The 20,600-nt window shown below is 34.9% G+C and overlaps 1 protein-coding gene across 3 annotated transcripts in view; it reads left to right on the top strand.

Annotated features, from left to right (window-relative positions):
- Positions 1-20,600, top strand: part of CSMD3 (CUB and Sushi multiple domains 3) — a 1,308,014-nt gene that overhangs the window by 1,171,187 nt on the left and 116,227 nt on the right. For all 3 annotated transcript variants that reach the window (XM_065902671.1, XM_065902670.1, XM_065902669.1), the window contains 5 exons: positions 3,552-3,668; positions 7,389-7,598; positions 11,265-11,453; positions 12,152-12,329; positions 13,170-13,315. In XM_065902671.1, the coding sequence (XP_065758743.1) occupies positions 3,552-3,668; positions 7,389-7,598; positions 11,265-11,453; positions 12,152-12,329; positions 13,170-13,315 (840 nt within the window). The remainder of the gene's footprint in view (positions 1-3,551; positions 3,669-7,388; positions 7,599-11,264; positions 11,454-12,151; positions 12,330-13,169; positions 13,316-20,600) is intronic.

Genomic DNA, 20,600 nt, shown 5'->3' with positions numbered 1-20,600 from the left:
CAATTTTAAAAGCATTCAGACTTTAGATTGAATGACAATTTTGGAAGGATTTATTTTTTTAGGTATTATAAATAATTTATGTATATAATACCAACTATAAATTGCATATATACATATAGTAATTATAAAAACATATATATACAGATAATGCCATTTATGTGTTATGAATATGGGGTGTGTATATATCCAATTAAGTGTAAAATTGATATGATAAAGATAAAAATAATATATATATTTTGCTGATGTGAAAGCAGAGAGTTTTGGTCTTTTGTTCATTACTGTTCTTTACTGCCAAGAATAGTTAATATCTTAAGTACATATCCAATAAATATTGTATAGTGAACAAATTAAAGTTTTGGGATTCTACACTATGTATAATTTTTATAATGTCCTTCTTGACATTCACTTAGAAACATTTTCTCCATCATAGCATGTTTCCAAAAATTTCATTTTTTAAATGACTGTAAAGCATGTAGCATAGTCTAATTTGTATAGTTATTCTCTTTTGTTAGCTTAGTTTTTTGTCTTTTAGATATACATTTATACACCTTTTGTTTATATTTACACATTTATACACATTTCTTTTTAAGTGTTCTTCACATGCCTTCTTGCAGATATCTTTTGTTTACTTACGATCTTACATGAGTAGATTAATTTTGTTATTGCATAACTATTTAAAAATTTGATAAATATCTTCAAATTGCTTTAGAAAGTTGTATCAATTTAAATATCACTCAGTTATGATATGGTAGTTTCCATTTTGCTGTATTAGTAACTTTGGTTATTACTCTTAACAAATTGCTTAGTTTTTTGGTAAACATTGTGTTTTGATTAAATCTATATTCCATTGAATATTGTTAACAAGGGAAGTATTAGATGGAAGTGACATTTCAATAACATTAAACTAGAAGTTTTAATTTTATATAGACTAAATTTGTATGAAACTGTATTAAATACTGGTCATATTTTGATGTCCAATTTATCTACATTTGAATTTCAGCTAAGGTGCAATAGCTTTGTATGGCAAGTGTATTATTCTGTTTGCTTATCTGCTGTATGGAATAGTAATAGGTCCATTATGAGAACAAAATGAGAGAACACATTAAAGTATTAACACCAAATCTGAAATACACAGGGTGTCCACAGTGGTATTATAGTGAAAAATATGCAACAACTTAAGGGTCCTATAATGGGGAAAGGGGAAGTGAACATTATATTGGAATATTTAATAACATGAACAAAGTTTATAATAAGTAGTCAAATATAAAAAGGCTTAAAGTGATTCTCAGTATGATCCTGTTTTCTTTATGTATGTAGTGTATAAACACACATGCATGAGTGTATGCTTTTCTGCAGAGAAATAAAGAATTATAAAGGTAGATAGGTTATCTATGGGTAGTGGAATTCCAGAACACTGTTATTTATTTTCTACTCAATTTTTATATTTCATAAATTTTGGACAGTAAACTTATACTATATTTGACAAAATGTTAGAATTGATATCATGGCCAGTTTTTAAGGAGAAACTGAAGGCAAGAGGCTGATTCAGAGAATGCCTTAAAACTGTAGTCATCAGGTCTCAAGGTTACAATCTCATGAACTGAAAAATAAACAGTCTGCCAGATATTGTGGTTGAAGGAAGGAAAAGTCACTTGAGATTTCTAGGTAATAGAGACAAATCTGAAGGAAAAATCAAAGATGATTTTATCTTGGAGGATTATGCTGTGTTTGTGTTCTTAAGAAAAAAGCATATAATAGGGCTCAAAAGATTCTCCTATGAAATGGCTGGTGAAGCATAATGTTGTCATTAAGGCCTAGGTGTGCATGAGTTTGCAGTCACTGAGAAAATAGGCAGGACTGTGGAGCTGAAGGCAGATGCAGTGTTTGGATTCTTCTTGTTGTCATGGTTTGTTGCCCTTTTTCTTTCTCTTTCAATATCTGTTTTCTTTTATTCTTTCCTTCTTTCTCTGATTTTGAGATTTACACTCTAGAAATGTGGGCAATGAAGAGGACAGGATTTTGAGATCATTTCTAAAGAGATGGAAAGTAGCAGAGTTAGAGGGACAGTGAGTAGCTCAAACACTTGAGATTGTGAAGGCAAGAAAGCAAAACAGAGTCCTTGTGTTCTTTCAATTAAAATTTAGAATAAAACAAAACAAATCTACAATTGCATTTTTTCCAGGAACTTTAAAAGTACTTTTGATTGACCAAAATATTTTCTCTATAATTCCCAGTTATTAGATTGTGTAATAAATATATGTGGATAATCAAATTTTAGGAAAATTAATTGGTGAACATTAATGGTTTATTATATATGTTGAAAACTGCTCTGGTTTAAAGGTGGATGAGCTGAGATTTGCGAAGGATGGAAAATATATAGGTGTATTACACAATGATAATTACAACTTTTAAAGAAAGGTTGATATGCCGATTAGCTACAAGGTTATATATATCCCCTTAGTAAAATCTGCTTGATACATAATTTATTCAGCTCACATAGCTAAAGATAGATATCAAACTGGCTATTGATATCACATAGAACATTGATAAACTTTCTACTGAATTTACCTTTATGATCTATAAGCTGAAGTTTGAATATCTACCTGTTGCTATTCATAATAATACGTGAATGAAGTTACAGGTACTTATAAGGTAACTTTTTAACCTGATGTGCAGTCCTGAAACCTGATTCTTCAACCAACAACTGGGATGTGTATTTTAGTCCTTCTCTGACGAAAGGATAAAAATGTACACTGAGAGGAAAGAATTAGCTTCTAGACTGCAGTTGTTCTATTATTACATGTTAAATAATTCTATATAATCATGTAAAAATTAAAACTTGAGTAATTATCTGTTCTTATAGTTTATAGTTAGCTCATCTATAATAAATCAGTATAATAGGGACTCTAAAAAAGTATAAATTTATCCCGAAATTCTCAAATATGGGGGCATCTTTTTACTTATGTTATACTCCCCTATCTTTTGTCTAGATTATTTTAGGATAAAGTGAGGCCTTATGTTATAGTCTGTGAATCCCTTGCATATTATCAATAGAAACCAGTATTTTACTCTAGCCTCAAGCCTCCTCACAAAAAGAGGAAAAGAGGAAAGATTGGGAATGAAACTTTCCTCAATACAGTACTTAGAATGAGTGTTGCTGGCTTGATCTTATTCTAAATTGTATCATCTTTTGAATGAATCAAAGCATTTCTAGAAGTACTTTGGATCAGAAATGTACTGCTCACTATGGAAAAGGATCTGTGCTTCTTGTTTGATTGTATTCACTACACATGAGCTACTCTTCTCTGTGCAGTAATTGATTTAGCTTGTATTTACGACTGAGGAAGGAAATACATTATCCTTTTATGTATTTTACAAAGTGCCTTCTCAATTGATTATATTTGAATACTGGTATGTGGCGAATTAGATTGAAAATATTCAAATTTGTATCAGTTTTAACTCAGAGACTTGATTCATACTTGAAATGATTTCAGTCTGTTTTTAATACAATAAAGCACTTTGGCTTAAGTGGGACCTCGATTCTCTTGCAGCTCAGTGCGGTGGTGCAATGTCAGATTTCAGTGGTGTGATCCTCAGCCCTGGGTTTCCTGGAAACTACCCCAGCAGTTTAGATTGCACGTGGACAATAAAGCTGCCCGTAGGTTTTGGTATGTATATTAAAAACACATGAAAGAGTGTTTTTTATATTATTAATTCATCCTTTAAAAATATCAAAGTGCAGTAAGAGCTTAATGAAATATTCACAAATTATGGTTTACTTTGGGATTGCATGTGCTTTACTTTGAGTTCTTGGATAATTGAAAGAATATGGGCATTTAAAAATTTTATAGGTAGTTGATAAATAGAAAAACCATGATATTTTCCAGACAATATATATGAATATAGCCTGAGTTAGATATGTGTAGTAGTGATAAATGCAACATGATTTTCATGTATTTTGTTTTTGTAACTCTCTTCTGCTTATTGTAGCCAAGTAGTACATAGAAAAATTATTTTCTGGTAATCTATTGAATCTCATATTCATTGTAAATAAATAAGTTTTATACATTTTAAAAGTAGTATAGTTTTTCTACTGTAAGTTTTAAATACCCATGCTGACATAATAATACCTTTCTAATTCTAATAATATAATTCCCAGTGTTCATATATATAGCATTAAATATATGTATAATACATTTAATAATAAATTATTTCCCTCTTGTATCACTAACATATTCTCTTGCAGCTACTTCATTACCCACTAGTCTATAAATGTATAAGTAGCACTGTTAGATTAGGGATAGATTTATTCATTAAATCACAGAAGAATAACATGTACATACTCCTTGAAATACAAACCTAGTATATTTAGTGTTAAGATATTCTGTATTATCTCACTTATTGAGAGTGAAAGTGAAAGTTGCTCAGTCGTGTCAAATTCTTTGTGACCCCATGGACTATACAAACCATGGAATTCTCCCGGCCAGAATACTGGAGTGGGTAGCCTTTCCCTTCTCCAGAAGATCTTCCCAACCCAGGGATCAAGCCCAGGTCTCCCGCGTTGCAGGCGGATTCTTTACTTGCTGAGCCACAAAGGAAGCCCAAGAATGCTGGAGTGGATAGCCTATCTATTCACCAGAGGATCTTCCCAACCTAGGAATCAAACCAGGGTCTCCTGCATTGCAGGCAGATTCTTTACCAACTGAGCTATCAGAGAAACCCAACTCACTTATTAGATGCTTCATTTACGCAATGGTTTCCCAGGTCACACTGGTGGTAAGGAACCTGCCTGCCTGTGCTGAAGATGTGAGAGGTGTGATTTTGATCCCTGGATTGGAAAGATCCCCTTGAGGAGGGCATGACAACCCACTCCAATATTCTTGGCTGGAGAATCCCATGCACAGAGGAGTCTGGTGGGCTACGGTCCATAGAGTTGCAAAGAGTCAGATACAAGTGAAGCAACTTACCTGCATGCATGCATTTAGCCAAAAGCATCAATCGCCTCAGAATAGTAATTCATTAAGAATGTTTTACATAAATTAATAGAAACTCATAGTTTTAGAATTCTATACTGAGTATGTACATATCATACTCCAGGTATTTTGCTAAGTGCTAGGGATAAATGCATGGTAAAACAGACTATGCACCTTTTCCCAGTTGAGTTATAGTCATGATGAGGAGATGAATAGTCAAATATGCAATTGCAGTGAAGTAAATTAAAAGAGTACAGGATTAAGCTTAGTACAGACATCCAACCTAGTCCAGGAAATGCAAAAAAAGGTTTACCAGAGAAAGTGATGCCTGAACTGTGGCTTTAAATATAAGTAAGCCCACGAAAGAGGGTCAGGCTGTGAGGAACACAAAAGGAATTGTAGGTAAACAGAATGACATATGGAAAAATGCAGATAACAAAGCTAAAGAAATTCAACAAACTTGAGCACTATGTGATTGGTTTGAAGTTTGGGGAGAATAGTAGGTCACTGAGAGAAGAATGCTGTGGAACTTTCTAATGATAATTATTTTGGCTCCAACATGGGAACACCCTTCAATTTGAAGTCATATTCAAATTCTATGCCTTTTGATTGAACATGAATAGATGAATAATAGATTTGAAACAGTATGTTTATTCTTATATCTTTTACTAACTACTTAAGTGGGTTCATCCCATGTTGCTTATGGAGATAAGTGAATTATTTTAAAATAAATTATTAGCTATATTTTCAGTAGTGTCATATCATCATAGTTCTTATTAATGCTTCCTTTATTTTAAAAATTAAGTTCATTAAAAATTAAAAAGTATATGCATCTCTTTCTCTATTTTAGAAATAAAAACAGGAAACTGTTTCTGATTTGATTACATTTAAGTTTCCCCACTGTTTTCTTTGAGTTTTGGTTATCTCAAATATTGGTTCTAATGTATTTGAACAAAAAATTTATAAATATTAAAAGAAAATTGAATGCATATAAAGTTGAAATATTTTTTCTCATGTCTATGCAAATATTCTTGATAAGATAATGTGTGAAAAGATTACTCTGGGGAAATTTTTAGAAAAATATGCACTTCTTGTAGCTTCACATATTAAGATAATCAAGTTCAAACTTCTCAGAAGATTTTCTGTTTATCCAGGAATGTATTTAATATTTTAAAGCATATTTCCAGTATTTCCCAAATTTATTTGTTCATAGAATTCTTTTTACATGCATCAGAGGATTTGCATGTAACTGTTTCCAGGAACAAAATATAACTTGACTTGAAAACCTCACTAGTTATTAAGAGCAACAGCTCAAGAGCTAGAGTATCTGAGTTGTAATTTCAGCTCTTTTAAGATATTGTGTATCCCTAGCATAATGTTGAGCTTCCCTGTGCCACAGTTTCCTTATTCTCACAAGTAAACCAGGAGCAAGGAATGTTAGCATATAAAAAATTTAAAATAGTGCCTTGCAAAAGGAAAACATGAAAAACGTCAGATTTTATTACTAGCAAGTTGAAGAATGGTAGTTGTGAAAACAAAACATAAAATTCAATAAAAACTGAATATTAATTGAATTAAGGGAACATACCTCTTTAAGGTCACCAACTCAATGGACATGAGTTTGAGCAAACTCCGGAAGATGGTGAAGGATAGGGAAACCTGGCCCACTGCCATCCATGGGGTCACAGAGAGTAGGACATGACTGAGTGATTGAACAACAACGTCAATGAGACTTTTATTTTTTCTACCCCAAAGACATTTCACTATCCCATATTTTAGTTATGTTTATAAAGAAATTATTTTATAATATAGCAAATAACAATGACCCCTAGATCTTATCACAAATATTATATAACATTTGGTCTTATCTTCTGACAAGAAAATACTAAAACAGCATGCTGAAAATTACATGCCTCAAAATGATATTTTGGAGAAGTTGATTTATCCCCTGTATGTGACTAATTTCTAACACAGTCGTGAAATCTGATTATGTTAATATATAAAACTTTGCAATCGTATTTTGCCCTCAAATTGGCCTTTTACAAAATAAAAATTATTGAGTGGCTTTTAATCTTTAAGAGTTGATTGATCTAATTTTAAATGGTATTAAAGAGCAAGAAAGCTACTTTCTTGATTAGTTTTGCTATGGTGACATTGTAGTAAAATGAGATTTTCCCATGTGACAAATTGTGGGCATTTGAGAGCAGTATTCTATTACTTTGAACTATAGCAAAGCTAATTATTCTGAGCAGACAGCACACCCATGGCCCAGATCTTGACAGTATGCCTCTCAACCTAAATGGAAATATATCTTAAGATCATTAATGTGAATGTGTGTTTTTGTGTATATGCATGCACTTAATTTGGTAAAAAATAAATAAATAAAGTAGCATAATGTTTGTTTTTCTTCCTTAGGTGTCCATCTGCAGTTTGTAAATTTTTCTACAGAAACCATACATGATTATTTGGAAGTAAGAAGTGGGTCCTCAGAAACTAGTACTGTTATTGGCCGACTGAGTGGTCCTCAAATACCATCTTCCCTGTTTAGCACAACCCATGAAACCAGCTTGTATTTTCACAGTGACTATTCACAGAACAAACAAGGGTTCCACATTGTTTACCAAGGTGAGTGGGGAAATACAGAATGGGAGCTTACTTAGCCTTAGACAGCTCTTAGCAATCTAACTCTCAAGTATTTTCTATATTGTGTTTTAGAAAGAAAAGAGGAGCCTAACCAAGGCAAGCTTCAGTGAGGAAGAGTTTTAAACAATACAATTTCCAGGCAAGCAAATGTAGGGAAATTATGTCTTTTTGAGGCCTTACAAATTCTAACCATGAAAAAAGTATTTAATTCATTTTAATACACAATCAAATAAAACAAATCAAGGCCAGGCAGTCAGACAGGGCATGGGGAAATATCAAAGTGAGTATATTGAAAAGATATTTTGTGGTGCTCATCTATTATATGTAAAGTTATTCTTTTTTACTTTATAAGGAAAGAATAACATAGCATTCATTGATATCATTCTACTGTTTTGAGAATATGAAATAAATAAATACTTTTTCAATCATATTATATTAGGCCTATTTCCAATATAAGTCTGCTGCATGACCTTGAGCATGAATTTCATCCCTTTAGAATATAAAGCTTAAACTCTGGAAGAACTAGGCTTAAATATGGATTCTCTATGTGCAGTCTTAAGTGATGTAGGGCATAAGTTCATTTTTTCCTTTTCATGATAGAGTCAGTAAGAGTACCTCTCAGATAAGTTGTTTTGAACTTTGTGATGAAATGATTGTAAAATATTTACCATGTTGCATATCATTAGTGATTATTTAGTGTATTTCTGTTTTGGTGTTTTCTGTTTGTTTTTGCTTTTTACTGTCATTTCAGATCTTAAAAGTCTGAAATTTAAAAGAAAAAGTTTAAAGTTATGATATTTATTCAAACAATGCAGTTCCAATTATTGTAATATGCAATCAGAAATAGCAGACTTTAATTACATCACTGCCTTAATTATTAAAGGATTTAATGATCATGTGATTTTTTTAAAATGTAAGTTTTTCCTGAGTTCTAGTTGATTCACAAGTAGCTGATACTTTTGGACATGAGCTCCACCAGAGCAGGGATCTTTGTGTTGTTCATTCTTGTGTCTCAAGTGCCTGGAAGAGTAGAAATACAATAAATATTTGCTGAAAAGAAGTATATACCTAAAAAGAAATTTAAGAGTAGTTAAATTTTGACTGTGTGGAGCACAATAAACTGTGGAAAATCCTGAAAAAGATGGGAATACCAGACCACCTGACCTGCCTCTTGAGAAATCTGTATGCAGGTCAGGAAGCAACAGTTAGAACTGGACATAGAACAACAGACTGGTTCCAAATAGGAAAAGGAGTATGTCAAGGCTGTATATTGTCACCCTGCTTATTTAACTTGTATGCAGAGAACATCATGAGAAATGCTGGGGTGGAGGCCACAAGCAGGAATCAAGATTGCAGGGAGAAATACCAATCACCTCAGAAATGCAGATGACACCACCCTTATGGCAGAAAGTGAAGAAGAACTGAAGAGCCTCTTGATGAAAGTGAAATGAGAGAGTGAAAACATTGGCTTAAAGCTCAACATTCAGAAAACTAAGATCATGGCATCAGGTCCCATCACTTCATGGGAAATAGATGAGGAAACAGTGGAAATAGATGAGGCTGACTTTATTTTGGGGGGCTCCAAAATCACTGCAGATGGTGATTGCAGTCCTGAAATTAAAAGACACTTACTCCTTTGAAGGAAAGTTATGACCAACCTAGACAGCATATTAAAAAGCAGAGACATCACTTTGCCAACAAAGGTCTGTCTAGTCAAGGCTATGGTTTTTCCAGTGGTCATGTATGGGTGTGGCAGTTGGACTGTAAAGAAAGCTGAGCACCGAAAAATGGATGCTTTGAACTGTGATGTTGGAGAAGACTCTTGAGAGTCCCTTGGACTGCTAGGAGATCCAACCAGTCCATCCTAAAGGAGATCAGTTCTGGGTGTTCATCGGAAGGACTGATGTTGAAGCTGAAAGTCCAATACTTTGGCCACCTGATGGGAAGAGCTGACTCATTGGAGAAGACACTAGTTTTGGGAAAGATTGAGAGGAAGAGGAGAAGGGGACGACAGAGGATGAGATGGTTGGATGGCATCACCGACTCAATGGATTTGGGTTTGGGTAGACTCTGGGAGTTGATGATGGACAGGAAGGCCTGGTGTGCTGTGGTTCATGGGTTTGCAAAGAGTCGGACATGACTGAGCGACTGAACTGGAACTGGAACAAAACATCTAAGTCAAATCACTGTACTGTACACCTTAAATTCATGCAGTGATGTGCATCAATTATATTTTAATAAAACTGAGAAAAATTATCTTTTACATGTGATTGAAAATTGAAAGGATTTATTTAATAAAATAATATATCCTAATTACTAATAATCAAATAATATACATTTACCCTAAATTGAAATGACTTTTTGATATGATATATTTTGCTTATGGAATGAAGAAGGCAGTGGCAACCCACTCCACTTCTCTTGCCTGGAAAATCCTAGGGATGGAGGAGGCTGGTGGGCTGCCGTCTATAGGATTGCACAGAGTCGGACACAACTGAAGCGACTTGGGAAATTTAGAATTTAATGGACTCAGTGTTAATATTCTCAACTACATAGGAGTATCCTTTTCTTTGTGAAATAGAAGTGATGGGTCAACTTATTCTCAACTAATTTGAAAAAAAGAAAGTGTGTTCTCACACACACACACACACACACACACACACACACACGCAGATGTAGATGGGGACAGGGTTAAGGAAAGAAAGAGACAATGATGAAGATGTATCGGAGTTAACCACTGGGAAACCTGACTGATGGCATAGTTCTTACCACTGAAACCTTTGTGTAGCTGTGGAATTACTGAAAAATAAAAAAAAAGTTTTTAATAAAGGAATTTAATGGTCAGTAGAAAAATAATCTCTGCTGGTAATTTAAATTTTACTAATTATATATGGTTTTGAATTTCTTAAAAATAAAGTCTCAAATATTAATAATATATGAGCATATATACTGTTTATAAGTTCAAAATTTTTTCAGCAGTGTTTATTAAGCACCTAATATGTAAAAGGGAGTAAGCAAAGCTTTTAGGATACAGTGATAAAAGCAGGAACTCTGCTCTCATGTAGAATGTAGAACAACATTCGTATGAACAAATAAAATAGTTGTGCTTCAATGCCAAGAATATTATGATGACTGAAGTACAAAATTTATATTAAAAGGAAATTGTTTCCTAGTACTTTATCTTGTTAAATAACTTCTTTAGAAAAACTCGATAGAGTGTGATTTATTTTTTTTAGAGGGAAAATTAGCTTAAGAAATTCAGAAAGACTCAGAATTAGGCTTAGACATATATTTATTTTATTTTATATACATGTGATATAACCAGAAAGCAATTGCATTCTAGGTAAAGGGATCAGAGTATGTTTGATTAAAATTGTGACTTTAAGGGTAATTTATATTTTCATTAAAACTTTAGTTTTTTCAGTGAGTAAATAAACAATGCATTTTAATAAATCATGCTAAAATTCAAATGTGAAAATTATAGCCATAAGAAACATACAGTCACTAACATCACTGGTTATAAACCCAAATTACTGTTTCTAACCAACTGCCAGCAGCAGTGCATCTATTTTGCAGATTGCAAATAGCACCCACTTGTGGTCTTTCACAATTCAGAAAGGAAAATTTTCTTTTTTTAACGTTTTCCAGCCTATCAGTTGCAAAGCTGTCCTGATCCACGCCCATTTCGAAATGGTTTTGTAATTGGCAATGATTTTACTGTGGGTCAAACCATTTCATTTGAATGTTTCCCTGGATATACACTGATTGGAAATTCAGCCCTCACTTGCCTTCATGGAGTGAGTCGTAACTGGAATCATCCACTTCCAAGGTGTGAAGGTATGCTTCTAACTTGAAGCCATCTTTTAGGTGATATAATCTGTTTTTAATAATTCTTGTTTTGGCACTCTTTTTCTATTCTCCTCTTCAAATGTCATGCGAAATATAGAGTCTTCCTTTCAGTTGAAGAATTATAGTTAGCACAAAGACCTTAAAACTCCATAATAAAGAACTAATTTTGTCATTCTTGAGTCAGGAGTCCTAACCTTCTCTATTGGATGCAAATTAAAGTTGGTTAACACTTTAGAGTTTCTCCTATGTGATGTCTATGTGAATACATGTGTGTTTGTTTAGTAATCATTCTTTTATAAACCAGTAGCCCACATATTGCTACTAAATTTGGGCTCATTTCTTCTAAAATAAATAAATAAAAATGCCTCAAATATAAGTCCTTATATTTATACATCATATAAGACAAAAGTTGAACAGTATATATATGGATAAAGTATTTGAAAAAAGAGAATACAATGTAATTTACTAATCTAGTGATAGTGAAATACTATGTAGAACACCTCATGCTGAAAGATAAACAAACTTTCACTCTGTTTGGTTCATGGTTTCCAGCTTCATTTTGTATACCTTTACTGAGGTAGAAACATAACCCAGATGTCTTTTATACTAAGAGGTATGAAATGTTTGCAATTTTTTGTTATCAATTTTCTATTATTCTACTTAAACATATTGTATCTTTTATGTAGCTCTTTGTGGAGGGAATATAACTGCAATGAATGGTACCATTTACTCTCCTGGGTATCCTGATGAATATCCAAACTTTCAAGACTGTTTTTGGCTCGTAAAAGTACCCCCTGGGAATGGAATCTACATCAACTTTACTGTCCTACAAACAGAACCGATCTATGATTTCATCACTGTATGGTAAGCCAAGACCTCTGTTATTGATTGATTCAACTGTGTATAACAGTGAAATAGGATAGGAGTAAAAATGTATCACGGTCCTCTGTACGGATTGCCATCTGATGCTTGAACTGGTGTGAAAAACTGAAGGTGACAGTGTGTTTTGCAGAATAAGACAGATAAGAAAGATTTCAGTTTATTTGCCCATGAAGTAGCTAAACACATAGAACAAAAACTTTAAAATAATGTGCAAAACCTGGGAATTAAATCAGAGTAAGTTTATGGTAAGAAAGTTCTCTATTTCAAAGCTAGTGAAATTTAAAATGCTATATTCCAATAAGTTGCTTAATACAGCTACTGAATTTCTGTCTTAATAATTCATCATATTATTTTGTATTTTTATTATCCTGTTAATTAAAATATCTCTAAACCATAAAGAAAATATATGAATTAATTTTTTACAGTTTGTTAGTTGAATTACTGTATGACTTCTAAAATTCTTTCGAAATTTAACAGTCTATGATTCTCAAGATTATTTTGAAGAAAATAAAAGGAGGGAAAACTTCCAGCATTTTGGGAGGATCTGGATTGTGACCAGGAAGCCAAGGCAATTTAATTAATTACAGCTAACATGAATGCATTTCATTTAGGTGAAAATGTTATCTATTTCTCACTTTACATTTTTAAGTATTTTATCAGCCAAGTAAACATATACCAATATGGCTTGGCACTTGCTGATTATTTCATCTACTGCATCTTTATATCTCATATGTAATACTTTCCTTAAACTTTGTGTGAAACTTTCCCAAAACATCAATCTCATTCTCCCTTCCAACTCCCTGCCCTGTCTCTCCCCTGTAGGGATGGACCAGACCAAAACTCACCACAGATTGGACAGTTCAGCGGCAATACTGCTTTGGAATCAGTCTACAGCACTTCAAATCAGATTCTAATCAAATTCCACAGTGATTTCACAACAAGTGGCTTTTTTGTGCTCAGTTATCACGGTTGGTATCATCTAGGAATTTATTTGATTTGGCAATGTTTGAAATTGTCATGGAAAAATTGAATATAATATATATTTAGCCAGTGATTGAAAAGGTATTAAAAATTTGACAGTTTTTTTTATCACTTCAAATACTTTTACTTGCAAACAATGACCTCTTCTAAGCATTTAAAGACATTAAAATATGAGCAAGTGGAAATTAAAAAATAAATCAGTAATTATCCCAGTAGAAAATAATCATTTCTTGCAAAGAAATCCATGAAAGAGAACCAGCTGTTCGTATTTTATTACATGTAATTTTGAAGCATCAATAGATTTTTTTTCAATACAAAATGTTTAATCTATTCAACCTGCTGTGAGTCTTTCTAAAATTAGCATCCAATAACTTTATGCTTTGGATCATATCACTCATTCATTTATACTCTCTTGTTTCACAACTGTGTCTCTTCTAGAATCTTACAGTTTTAAATGACTATTCCAGATCATTAACTTCGTAGCTTTAATTCGTGTGAAATAATTTATGAAGAATTGCAATTTCAATTCTTTGTATAGAATTATTCTGGGTTCTCTCTTCATAATTCACTTTCTTAAAAGAGCATTCAGATGGTTTCACAGGTTTTTTTAATTTATTTGTATGTTAAATTTTGTTACATTATATATATGAAAATATTTACTTTTATATTTAGTGAAATATGAAACTATAGGGACTATATTCTTTCATCTGTTATGACCATAGTTTCAGAAACTCATTCTGTTTCATATGACTTTGTCAGACCAGTTCCATGATCAATATCAAGATGCTACTAAATTAAATTTGCAAAAATTATATTAGAATTTCCAAGGTGAACATGTACCTTGTACATTACATTAACAAACAGTGTAATGTTTTCTTCTTTTTTTAACACAAAATAAGAAAATCTTTGAAAGTCAAAGATTATACTATGTGAAAAATATGGTAAGTCAAATATGGTTATGAACAAAAATGCTTAAAGTACATTCGGTACAGAAATATATAGAAAACAGACCAGAAAATATTTGATTTCCTTAACCTCAGCAGTTATCAATCAGTAGATAATGCCCAACTTGCGCTTCTATAGTGGCCAGAGCTGGATGTATACTTCAGGATAGCAAATTAGAAAACAGGGAGATCAGTTAGAAAACTATGAATTAGGTTGTTTACTTTTTTAGTAATTCATTAGCCTTTTTCAGTAACTCACTAGCCTTTTTCATTACTTTTTTAGTAACTCATTAGCCTTTATCAGTAACTCATTAGCCTAAATTGTTCATTGGTGTGAGCAGTATGTAGGTACAGTCTAAAGCAGCAACAATAGCTTTAATACTTTGAAAGATAATCGTAGTTTGAGAACAAAAAGCTAAATGATTTCTAAGTTCAAAAGATGAATTCATTGCTGAAATGTATTTGTACATTTTCTCTCTTCATAATTCCCTACATAAATATTTATTAGTCTGCATCTTGCCTGAACAAGTGAATAAAGAAAGGACAGTTCATTCAGTTCAATTCAGTGGCTCAGTCATGTCCAACTCTTTGTGACCCATGGACTGCAGCATGCCAGGATACCTTGTCCATCACCAGCTCACGGAGCTTGCTCACTCATGTCCATCAAGTTGGTGATGCTTTCCAACTATCTAATCCTGTTGTCCCCTTCTCCTCCTGCCTTCAATCTTTCCCAGCATCAGGGACTTTTCAATAGGTTAGCTCTCAGCCCATGTGGCCAAAGTGTTGGAGCGTCACTCTCAGCATCAGTCCTTCCAACAAATATTCAGGACTGATTTCCTTTATGATTGACTGATTTGATCTCCTTGCAGTCCAAGGGGCTCTCAAGAGTCTTCTCCAACAAGATAGTTCAAAAGCATCAATTATTCAGCACTTAGCTTTCTTTATAGTCCAACTCTCACATCCATACATAACTACTGGAAAAACCATAGGTTTGAATATATGGACCTTTGACAGCGAATAAAGCCTCTGCTTCTTAATATACTCTGTAGGTTTGTCATAGCTTTTCTTGCAAGGAACAAGCATTGTGTAATTTCATGGCTGCAGTCATCATCTGCAATGATTTTGGAGCCCAAGAAAATAAAGTTTGTCACTGTTTGCATTGTTTCCCCCATCTATTTTGCCATGAAGTGATGGGATCAGAAAGTGCTGCACTCAATAGACCAGCAAATTTGGAAAACTCAGCAGTGCCCACAGGACTGGAAAAGGTCCGTTTTCATTCCAATCACGAAGAAAGGCAGTGCCAAAGAAATTACAAATTACCGCACAGTTGCACTCATCTCACATTCTAGCAAATAATGCTGAAAATTCTCCAAGCAAGGCTTCAATAGTATGTGAACCAAGAACTTCCAGATGTTCAAGCTTGATTTAGAAAAGGCAGAGGACCAAAGATGAAATTACCAACATTTGTTGGATCATAGAAAAAGCAGAAGAATTCCAGAAAAACATCTGCTTCATTGACTACACCAAAGCTTTTGATTGTGTGGATCACAGCAAACTATGGAAAATACTTAAAGAGACCATACCAGACCATCTTACCTACCTCCTGGGAAAACTGTAAGCAGGTCAAGAACCAACAGTGAGAACAGGACATGGAACAGACTGTTTCCAAATAGGCAAAGGAGTATGTCAAGGCTATATACATTGTCACCCTGCTTATTTAACTTATATGCATAATGCATCATGTGAAATGCCAGGCTGGATGAAGCACAAACTGGAATCAAGATTGCGGGGAGAAATGTCAGTAACCTTGGATATGCAGATAACACCACCCTTATGGCAGAAAGTGAAAGGAACTAAAGAGCTTCTTGATGAAAGTGAGAGAAGAGAGTGAAAAAAAGGTGGCTTAAAACTCAACATTCAAAAAAACGAAGATCATGGCATCCGGTCGCATCACTTCATGGCAAATAGATGGGAAAACAATGGAGACAGTGACAGACTTTATTTTCTTGGGTTCCAAAATCACTGCAGATGGTGACTGCAGCCATGATTAAAAGAGGCGTGCTCCATGGAAGGAAAACTATGACCAAGCTACACAGTATATGAAGAAGAAGAGACATTACTTTGCCAACAAAAGTCCATGTAGGCAAAGCTATGGTTTTTCCAGTAGCCATGTATGGATGTGAGAGTTGGACCATAAAGAAAGCTGTGTGCCAAAGAATTGATGCTTTTGAACTATAATGTTAGAGAAGACTGTTAAGAGTCCCTTGGGCTGCAAGGAGATCCAACCAGTCCATCCTAAAGGAAATCAGTCCTGAATATTTACCGGAAAGATTGATGCTGAAGCTGACGCTCCAATACTTGGGCCACCTAATGCAAAGAGCTGACTCATTAGAAAAGACCCTGATGCTGGTAAAGGATGAAGGCAGGTGGAGAAGGGGAAGACAGAGGATGAGATGGTTGGATGGCATCACTGACTCGATGGACTTGAATTTGAGCATGCTCCTGGAGTTGGTGATGTACAGGGATCCTTGTGTGCTGCCGTCCATGGGGTCACAAAGACCCAACTGAGTGACTGAACTGAACTGAATTGATGGGACCAGATGCCATGATCTTTGTTTTTTGAATGTTGAGTTTTAAGCCACTTTTTCACTCTGTTCTTCCAGCTTCATCAAGAGGCTTTTTAGTACCTCATTGCTTTCTACCATAAGGGTGGTGTCATCTGCATATATCGAGAAGGCAATGGCACCCCACTCCAGTACTCCTGCCTGGAAAATCCCATGGACGGAGGAGCCTGGTAGGCTGCAGTCCATGGGGTCTTTTAGAGTCAGAAAGGACTGACCAGCTACACTTTCACTTTTCACTTTCATGCATTGGAGAAGGAAATGGCAACCCACTCCAGTGTTCTTGCCTGGAGAATCCCGGGGACGGGGAGCCTGGTGGGCTGCCGTCTGTGGGGTCACACAGAGTCGGACATCACTGAAGCAACTTAGCAGCAGCAGCAGCATCTGCATATATGAGGTTATTGATATTTCTCTCGGCAATCTTGTTTCCAGTTAGTGCTTCATCCAGCCCAATATTCACATGATGCACTCTGCATGAAGTGAAGTGATGTGAAAGTAGCTCATTCATATCCCACTCTATGGGACCCCATGGACTGTACAGTCCATGGAATTCTCCAGGCCAGAATACTAGAGTGGGTTGCCTTTCCCTTCTCCAGGGTATCTTCCCAACCCAGGGATCAAGCCCAGGTTTCTCCTGCATTGCAGGTGAATTCTTTACCAGCTGAGCCACAAGAGAAGCCCGGGAATACTGGAGTGGGTAGCCTATCCCTTTTCCACTGGATCGTCCCGACCCAGAAATCCAATCGGCGTCTCCTGCATGCAGGCAGATTCTTTACCAACTGAGCTATCAGGGAAATAAGTTAAATAATCTGTATACAGCCCTGAGTACTCCTTTCCCAATTTGGAACCAGTCCATTGTTCCATGTCCAGTTCTAACGGTTACTTCCTGACCTGCATACAGGTTTCTCAGGAGGCAGGTAGGTGGTCTAGTATTTCCATCTCTTTAATAATTTGTCACATTTTTTTTTAATCTACACAGTTAAAGGCTTTGGCATACTCAATGAAGCAGAAATACATGTTTTTCTGGAACTCTCTTGCTTTTTCTATCATCCAGCAGCTGTTGATAATTTGATCTCTGCTTCCTCTGCCTTTTCTAAATCCAGATTGAATATCTAGAAGTTCTCGGTTCACATACTTTTGAAGCATTGCTTGGGGGATTTTCAGCATTACTTTACTAGCATGTGAGATGAGTACAATTGTGCAGTAGTTTGAACATTCTTTGGCATTTCCTTTCTTTGGGATTGGAATGAAAACTGACATTTTCCAGTCCTGTGGCCACTGATGAGTTTTCCCATTTTGGTGGCATAATGAGTGCAGCACTTATCAGCATCATCTTTTAGGATTTGAAATAGCTCAACTGGAATTCCATCACCTCCACTATATTTGTTCATAGTGATGCTTCCTGAGGCCCACTTGACTTCATACTGCTTGATGTATGGCTCCTGGTGAGTGATCACACCACTGTGGTTATCTGCATCATATGATCTTTTTTGTATAGTTCTTCTGTGTATGTTTGCCTCCTCTTCTTAATATCTTCTGCTTCTGTTAGGTCCATACGATTTCTGTCCTTGATTGTGCCCCTCTTTGCATGAAATATCTTTTTGGTATCTCTCATTTTCTTGAAGCAGTCTCTAGACTTTCCCATTCTATTGTTTTCCTCTATTTCCTTGCATTGATGACGTAGAAAGGCTTTCTTATCTCTCTTTACTATTCTTTGGAACTCTGTATTCAGATGGATACATTTTTCCTTTTCCTCTTTGCTTCTTTTCTTTTCTCAGGTATTTATAAGGTATTCTCAGACAACTATTTTGCCCTTTTGCATTTCTTTTACTTGGGGATAGTTTTGATCACTGTATGAACCTCCATTCATAGTTCTTCAGGCACACTGTCTGTCAAATCTAATCCCTTGAATTTTTTTTTCACTTCCACTATATGATCGTAAGGGATTTGGTTTAAATCATACATAAATGATCTGTCCATTGATGGACTCTTAATATCCATAAAATCATCTTTAGGAAGTATAAAATTCTTATACAACTTAGGAAATATTTCAAAGGGGAAATATCATCAGAGAAAAGGATGTGTGTGTGTGTGTGTGTGTGTGTGTGTGTGTGTGTGTGTGTGTTTGAAAATGTGAAAATCCTTACATAGAAAAATGCAAGGATAACAGTATAATGTAAAAACATTTAAATATGAATATGTATTTACACTGATACCTATGTGAATGCATAAACATATTTTCTCATTCCAGACCATGTTCCACAAGATAATAACTAGGTTCTGAGTCATATATATTAAAAATATAATTAGTTTAGTCATAAGGAAGTTCAAGTATTTGTTTAGGGCTTTGTTTTCAGTTAACTTTGGATTAGTTATCCTTTGGTTTCCACTTTCTTCACCTGTACAACACGGTATAGTTACAGAAAAGATTAGCGAGATATTGTATATATAGAAATTACTCCAATTACTGGCATATCTTAGGTTGAACCTTATGAAATTATTGGTCAAAAATACTGAATATTAACAATTTTATATAGTTCAACCCACATAAGTATTTTTATTATTACTGTCATCAACTTTACCTTACAGAGATGAAGTAATTGGAGACAATGAATAGTACACGGTTAGCATCGTGCCCAGAAGAATGTATGTTCAGTAAATATTCCTTTCTTTACCATTAGCTTATCTCACATTTTAGATTTTCTAATAGAGTATTTATGTTTATTTACATTTATACTTTAAATTGTTTAATAAGGCACAATTGCCAGAGCTTAGAAGATCCTAACATTTGAATTGTCTCTGGGAATTTTACCCAAACCTTAAAATAACAATGAAATTTGGAAAAGCAGACAGGGTCATGTTAAAAATTGACAGGTGCCTCAGGTTCTATCAGCCCTCAGTTCAGTTCAGTTCAGTCACTCAGTCGTGTCCGACTCTTTGCAACCCCATGAATCAAGGCATGCCAGGCCTCCCTGTCCATCACCAACTCCTGGAGATTACTCAAACTCATGTCCATTGAGTCAGTGATGCCATCCAGCCATCTCATCCTCTGTCATCCCCTTCTCCTCCTGCCCCCAATCCCTCCAAGCATCAGGGTCTTTTCCAATGAGTCGACTCTTCGCATGAGGTGGCCAGAGTACTGGAGTTTCGGCTTCAGCATCAGTCCTTCCAATGAACACCCAGGACTGATCTCCTTCAGGATGGACTGGTTGGATCTCCTTGCAGTCCAAGGGACTCTCAAGAGTCTTCTCCAACACCACAGTTCAAAACCATCCATTGTTCGGTGCCCAGCTATCTTCACAGTCCAACTCTCACATGCATACATGACCACTGGAAAAACCATAGCTTTGACTAAACGGACCTTTCTTGGCAAAGTGATGTCTGTGCTTTTTAATATGCTGTCTAGGTTGGTCGTAACTTTCTTTCCAAGGAGTAAGCATCTTTTAATTTCATGGCTGCAGTCACCATTTGCAGTGATTTTGGAGCCCCAAAAAATAAAGTCTGACACTGTTTCCAGTGTTTCCCCATCTATTTCCCATGAAGTGATGGGACCAGATGCCATGATCTCAGTTTTCTGAATGTTGAACTTTAAGCCAACTTCTTCACTTTCTTCTTTCACTTTCATCAAGAGTTTTTTTAGTTCCTCTTCACTTGCTGCCATAAGGGTGGTGTCATCTGCATATCTGAGGTTATTGATATTTCTCCCG

The sequence above is a fragment of the Muntiacus reevesi genome, chromosome 12, assembly GCF_963930625.1.
Source record: "Muntiacus reevesi chromosome 12, mMunRee1.1, whole genome shotgun sequence".
In the NCBI taxonomy this organism is placed as follows: Eukaryota; Metazoa; Chordata; class Mammalia; order Artiodactyla; family Cervidae; genus Muntiacus; species Muntiacus reevesi.
This window is presented reverse-complemented; position numbering and strand designations above follow the sequence as displayed.